General features: G+C 33.1%; 1 protein-coding gene and 2 long non-coding RNA genes across 3 annotated transcripts; all 3 read right to left on the bottom strand.

Moving 5' to 3' along the window:
- Window positions 1–532: 532 nt before the first annotated feature.
- Window positions 533–2,722, bottom strand: LOC113111456 (uncharacterized). Its single transcript, XM_026276209.1, has 4 exons — window positions 2,683–2,722; window positions 2,090–2,172; window positions 1,583–1,864; window positions 533–1,304 (listed from the first exon to the last, which is right to left on the bottom strand). The coding sequence occupies exons 2-4, from the start codon at window positions 2,160–2,162 to the stop codon at window positions 1,033–1,035; spliced, it is 627 nt and encodes a 208-aa protein (XP_026131994.1). The 5' UTR covers window positions 2,163–2,172; window positions 2,683–2,722; the 3' UTR covers window positions 533–1,032.
- Window positions 2,723–5,070: 2,348 nt separating this feature from the next.
- On the bottom strand, window positions 5,071–6,194 carry LOC113111457 (uncharacterized). The gene is made up of 2 exons (XR_003293323.1): window positions 6,028–6,194; window positions 5,071–5,751 (listed from the first exon to the last, which is right to left on the bottom strand). It is a non-coding gene; the product is annotated as an uncharacterized LOC113111457 (long non-coding RNA).
- A 28-nt stretch (window positions 6,195–6,222) lies between these two features.
- LOC113111455 (uncharacterized) lies at window positions 6,223–7,212 on the bottom strand. The gene is made up of 3 exons (XR_003293322.1): window positions 7,170–7,212; window positions 6,578–6,660; window positions 6,223–6,313 (listed from the first exon to the last, which is right to left on the bottom strand). It is a non-coding gene; the product is annotated as an uncharacterized LOC113111455 (long non-coding RNA).
- Window positions 7,213–7,282: the final 70 nt, after the last annotated feature.

Genomic DNA, 7,282 nt, shown 5'->3' with positions numbered 1-7,282 from the left:
TGGTTCATTCCAGTCACATATATATCATGGTTTCTCAATGTGCCGCATCTATCTGTCACTTGTCTGTCATTAGTTTTATTGTTGTTGCCTTAAAGGATGATGATGAAATATATGAGGAAACAGAAGCTATGTGGCAGTTTAGAGAAATGAAAGAAATGAAGCTTCAGTAGATCTGAAAAAGATAGAAATGAAGCTCATTACTAAGTTACTGAATGAAACTGAATCACACAATGTGTGTCTATGTGTGTCTTTAAATCTAAAACTGATTTTAACAAAATAATGACTGTTTAAGGTTGTCTTTTTAAAACGGATCTCTGTTTTGCAACATTGAATCATTATTTTACTGTTTGTCGCTATAAAGCTGCTTTGAAACAATCTGTCTACAATTACATCGGACAACTTCACATTTAATGTTTAAAGTTAAAGCTCTCTCTGAGAATAGCAGGGGAATTTTTAGTTTGCAAAACATTTTGTTCTAATTCTGATATGTTTCTTGTTGATCTGCATGTTAACATAAAGACACACTACTGTATGTTACTAGCAGTTTTATTGTTTGTTCTGTTACTATATCGGTGGAATACATGGAACATACCAACAATACAAAGTGTAATACATTTTTTATTTTTATATAAATGAACCACTGTACAAAGCCACACTTCAAGTGTAGAATATTAAACAAAAAATTATTTCCAAACTTAAGTTATATTAACACTCACTGTACCAGACTGACATTCATTTCAGACATTCCTTTAAAGTCAGAAAAAAAAGAGCAAAACCCAAACACAGTCTGAGTTTCGCTGTGTTTCCTCTTTACAGTCACATGTACAAATATACACACTGATCACACAGATCAATAATATACTGTTATTTCACAGAAACTTGTATAAAACAGAAACTGGGTTTTAAATTAACCACCAGAGTTATATATTCAGTAGTTTGAGATACAAGAGATAGTGGAGTATGTAGTTTAGTGGAGTTCAAATAAAGCTTGTGTGTTTCATGAGCACTACATGAAAAGTCAAATAAAACTCATTAGTTTGGTTTTGCTGAATCAATAATATTTATCGAACACTGGTCAGGCCCCGGTGAGGAGTATTTCACTTGTTCAAGACAATGACTGTTGCCATGTTTGATGCACATCTTCTTCTGGAGCCCAAAATATTGTTTTTTGATAATAATTGCCATTAAGATGATGATGATGAGGAGGATGACAGATATGCCCACAACTGGAGTGATGACATTATTCTTAGATTCCTCAATCATAGATCCAGGAACATTAGTTGCACCTATGACTGGAGATGACTCTGGAAGATGAATGTATGTTTAATGATTTATGATAGTGTTAAAGTCATAAACTCAACTTAAGTCTATCAGCCTGCAGACACAGACCTTCACAAAACACTTCTACTATTGAGAATCTGATCAGACTGATTTCACAGGCAAATCTAAACATCTCTATTCTGATTGTAAATATCTTGAGAGATGCATTACTATTTAGAAACCATGATCATGCAACAGTTAGGCCATACACATGGCAGTAAATTGCAAACATTTATTGAAATAGAAACAGAATATGCTGTACCTGTTATGTCCACAGTGAATTTTGTTTTTTTTGTTCCACAGGTTGTTTGCACAAAGAAGCTGAACTGTTCTGTCATTGCTGTTGTTGGAGTGTAGCGGCATGTGAAGATTTTACTCTGTTTACAGGAGTCTTTAAGAGGCTCTTTACAGATGGCTGATTCATTTGGGTATAGAAACTTATACATTTCAATGGAACAATTAGAGCAATTCACTGAGACACTGCAGTGGAGATTTCCTTCCTTCCCCACAGATCCAGTCACATTCTTACAGCTTACACTGATATCTGAAACATAATAATGTATATCATTTAATCAACTGAACAATAAATACCTGTGATACCTTTGATACCTGTGTAACATTGTTTTAAGTAAAAGAGCACATTTATATGCATTAAACAATGTATTGTTAATAAATCATAAATAAATAATAAACCATTTCCCCCCATTTTCTTAAATTTTTAGTCTATCTTCTAAATTCTCACACACATAGCTGAAGTTTATTCTCTTACCTTCATCAGCTTGACAGAGAGCAGTAAAGGTCCAAAACAGAGAGAACAGTTGCACTGCATTCACAGCCTTCATGGTTGTAATTCTGCAAAATGGAAAAAAAAATATAAATATAAAAAAATCTGAAATTTACATTAGAAATTAAACTCAACTTAGGACAAATAAGGCAGTATTATAGATCAGAGAGTTTAAAGAGACATTAAAGAGGATAATTTACTACAAAGTTTATTTCTACAGACACTTAAATATTGTTCAGTTGCAGGGTTTTACACTTAATTTTGAAGCGCTGAAGGGATTGCATGTGTAAAATACACACAAAATCCCAAAATGTATTAAAGTAAGACATTGAAAGCACACAGCAAAAATGTGTTTTTGAAACATTCCGTTTATGACAATGTATCTGTTACAGGCTGAAAGAAAAACAAGTATGATTCTTTAGAAAACCCTGCAACACGAATCAGACAAAACCACATTAAAAAGTTTTCTATATTCGACATTTAAAAAAAATAAAATTGCTAAATGTCTAATATATGTATTTGAATATTTTCCAGTAGTTGCTTATGAATGTGTAAATGTAGAGGGAATTATTTCTCACCTGCGGTCGGTTTGTCCTCACTGTCTGAGTTTACTCCGCTCTGTCTCTCTCTGCTGTTGCACAAGCAGTTAAATAGAGCTCCTGGCAAGGGGGCGTGTCTCAGTGGAGGAGGAGGGGGAGGGGGCATGCTGGGGCACTGCCTCCAAATGGGTGGCCACCAGTGACCAAAAAAAAGGTAAATTCTACAGTAAATCCTATTGATTTTATTATTATTATTATTTTTTACTTGAATAAAATTACTTGTAAACAAATGCAGTAATAAAGCACATTTTTTATTTAGTTTTTTGTCATCCCTGTATATATCCATTAAGTTACATTTGAGAATAAATAATTAAAAAAAAAACTTCTTTTCATGGTTTGGCACTGCTGTGTTCCCTGCCTTCAAAGGAAACACTTATGTGTGTCTGTTATTCTCTATCTCAAAAAAAAAATAAAAAAAATAAAAATAATAAATAAATTCAAATTGTGAATGAAATGCACGCATCCATGTCATTTCACGTGTAAAAGACTAAGTTAGGCCTGGCAATTTAACTGACTATCTAACTGACTTACTCTAATGCATTAACAAGTAACAATTATTATTATGGAACATTCTGTGCATTTTGTCATTTGGTGCAATCTTGCTATGTGGTCACTGTCACAAAATAAACTGATACACAATATGCAAATTAACATGACTGTATATCTTTTGATAGCGCCCAGCGTATTTTACTTTTATTGTGTTTTTTTAAACGTTGACTGAACATTGGATTGAAATCAACCATGACCAACGCGAGCAGAGCCATATATATATATATATATATATATATATATATATATATATATATATATATATATATATATATATATATATATATATATAATATTAGCTACCTTGCAGTATAGATATCAATCAGCAGTAAATTCACCATAAACATTCAGAATAAAATGAAATGACGTTGTAATTGTTTCTGCAGTGAAATCAGTCTGTGGTTCATCTGCCGTGATTACACTCGTTTTCATTCAACACACTCCGTGGCCCTTTCAAGTCTTGTGGTTTTTTCAGGTGATGGAATGAGGCATTGTCTTGACTCTGAATACTCATCACGTGTCAGTTTGTTCTCTTTCCTGGAATAGTTATGATTTCTCAAACAGATGCACCTTTATCTCAAACAGCAGACAGTGGTGTTATGCAAACAGATTTTGGGTTCATATATAAATATTGAATTCAAATGTTGCTTTGAATAAAAGAATCTGCCAATTGCATAGATATCATTCTTTCCTCAGATTTCAGAAAACTGATCTCAAGGTTGATTTAAACTGTGTAGAATTACACTAAAATCATTCTACCTTAAAATCTCTTGATTTAAAAAACAAACAATCCCTCAAATATATAAAAATGTCCAGCTGAAAAATACTAATAACTGACCACAAGCCTCTGCTTGCGATTCTCGGACCAAAAGCAGCGATACCAACTTTGGCAGCTCTTCGAATGCAGCGATGGGCTTTAGTGCTGATGGCTTATAATTATGACATTGAGTATCGGAAATCTGCTGCCCACATGAACGCTGACTCAATGTCCACAACGCCAACAGTGGTTAAAAATTGTACTGGGGAAGAAGGAAGTGTTGGACGATCTTTCAGTTTCTGCACGGGACATATCACAAGCAACACAGAAAGATGTGAAGCAGCATGAATGCACCACAGAGAACCATTTACTACACATACTGTTGATAATAAAGTCACCTTCTCTATTGCTTTAAATTTTCAAATACCAGCAAATCTGTATTTCATTTAATGACAGCTGGCAATTATATCAATAAACATGGTTCATTCCAGTCACAAATATATCATGGTTTCTCAATGTGCCGCATCTATCTGTCACTTGTCTGTCATTAGTTTTATTGTTGTTGCCTTAATGGATGATGATGAAATATATGAGGAAACAGAAGCTATGTGGCAGTTTAGAGAAATGAAAGAAATGAAGCTTCAGTAGATCTGAAAAAGATAGAAATGAAGCTCATTACTAAGTTACTGAATGAAACTGAATCACAAAATGAACTGATTTTAACAAAATAATGACTGTTTAAGGTTGTCTTTTTAAAACGGATCTCTGTTTTGCAACATTGAATCCTTATTTTACTGTTTATCGCTATAAAGCTGCTTTGAAACAATCTGTCTACAATTACATCGGACAACTTCACATTTAATGTTTAAAGTTAAAGCTCTCTGTGAGAATAGCAGGGGAATAGCATTTTTAGTTTGCAAAACATTTTGTTCTAATTCTGAGTAAATGTGTTTCTTGTTGATCTGCATGTTAACATAAAGACACACTACTGTATGTTACTAGCAGTTTTATTGTTTGTGCTGTTACTATATCGGTGGAATACATGGAACATACCAACAATACAAAGTGTAATAAATTTTTTATTTTTATATAAATGAACCACTGTACAAAGCCACACTTCAAGTGTAGAATATTAAACAAAAAATTATTTCCAAACTTAAGTTATATTAACACTCACTGTACCAAACTGGCATTCATTTCAGACATTCCTTTAAAGTCAGAAAAAAAAGAGCAAAACCCAAACACAGTCTGAGTTTCGCTGTGTTTCCTCTTTACAGTCACATGTACAAATATACACACTGATCACACAGATCAATAATATACTGTTATTTCACAGAAACTTGTATAAAACAGAAACTGGGTTTTAAATCAACCACCAGAGTTATATATTCAGTAGTTTGAGATACAAGAGATAGTGGAGTATGTAGTTTAGTGGAGTTCAAATAAAGCTTGTGTGTTTAATGAGCACTACATGAAAAGTCAAATAAAACTCATTAGTTTGGTTTTGCTGAATCAATAATATTTATCGAACACTGGTCAGGCCCCGGTGAGGAGTATTTCAATTGTTCAAGACAATTACCGTTGCCATCATGTTTGATGCACAGAAACATCCTCTTCAGGAACCCAAAATATTGTTTTTTGCTAATTATTGCCATTAAGATGATGATGAGGATGACAGATAAGACCACAACTGCAGTGATGACATCATTCTTAGATTCATCTGCTGTGTTTGATTGATGACCCTGGAAGATGAATGTATGTTTAATGATTAATTATAGTGTTAAAGTCATAAACTCAACTTAAGTCTATCAGCCTGCAGACACAGACCTTCACAAAACACTTCTGCTATTGAGAATCTGATCAGACTGATTTCACAGGCAAATCTACACATCTCTTTTCTGACTGAATATCTTGAGAGATGCACTACTATTTAGAAACAATGATCATGCAACAGTTAGGCCATACACATGGCGGTAAATTGCAATCATTTATTGAAATAGAAACAGAATATGCTGTACCTGTTATGTCCACAGTGAATTTTGTTGTTTTCATTCCACATGTTGTTTGCACAAAGAAGCTGAATTCTTCTGTATTGTTAATTGCTGTTGTTGGAGTGTAGCGGCATGTTAAGATGTTACTCTGTTTACAGTAGTCTTTAGGAGGCTCTGTACAAATGGTTGATTCATTTGGGATTTAAACTTATACATTGAAGTGGACAATTAGAGCAATTCACTGAGACGCTGCAGTGGAGATTTCCTTCCTTCCCCACAGATCCAGTCACTTTCTCACAGCTTACACTGATATCTGAAACATAATAATGTATATTCATTTAATCAACTGAACAAGATATTATATATATATATATATATATATATATATTATATATATATATATATATATATATATATATATTATATACATTGTTTTGTGTAAAAGAGCACATTATATGCATTAAACAATGTATTGTTAATAAATCATAAATAAATAATAAACCATTTCCCCCATTTTCTTACATTTTTAGTCTATCTTCTAAATTCTCACACACATAGCTGAAGTTTATTCTCTTACCTTCATCAGCTTGACAGAGAGCAGTAAAGGTCCAAAACAGAGAGAACAGTTGCACTGCATTCACAGCCTTCATGGTTGTAATTCTGCAAAATGGAAAAAAAAATTATAAATATAAAAAAATCTGAAATTTACATTAGAAATTAAACTCAACTTAGGACAAATAAGGCAGTATTATAGATCAGAGAGTTTAAAGAGACATTAAAGAGGATAATTTACTACAAAGTTTATTTCTACAGACACTTAAACATTGTTCAGTTGCAGGGTTTTACACTTAGTTTTGAAGCGTTGAAGGGATTACATGTGTAAAATACACGCAAAATCCCAAAATGTATTAAAGTAAGACACTGAAAGCACACAGCAAAATGTGTTTTTGAAACATTCCGTTTATGACAATGTATCTGTTACTGGCTGAAACAAAAACAAGTTTAATTCTTTAGAAAACCCTGCAACACGAATCAGACAAAACCACATTAATAAGTTTTCTATAGTCGACATAAAAAAAAAAAAAATTGCTAAATGTCTAATAAATGTATTTGAAGGTTTTCCAGTAGTTGCTTATGAATGTGTAAATGTTGAGGGAATTATTTCTCACCTGCGGTCTGTGTTTCCTCACTGTCTGAGTTTACTCCGCTCTGTCTCTCTCTGCTGTTGCACAAGCAGTTAAATAGAGCTCCTGGCAGGGGCGTGTCTAGAACATTTTCAGTG

The sequence above is a fragment of the Carassius auratus genome, chromosome 12 (genome assembly GCF_003368295.1).
Source record: "Carassius auratus strain Wakin chromosome 12, ASM336829v1, whole genome shotgun sequence".
NCBI lineage: Eukaryota > Metazoa > Chordata > Actinopteri > Cypriniformes > Cyprinidae > Carassius > Carassius auratus.
The sequence above is the reverse complement of the archived record's forward strand: the minus strand, read 5'-3'. Positions and strand labels throughout refer to the sequence as shown.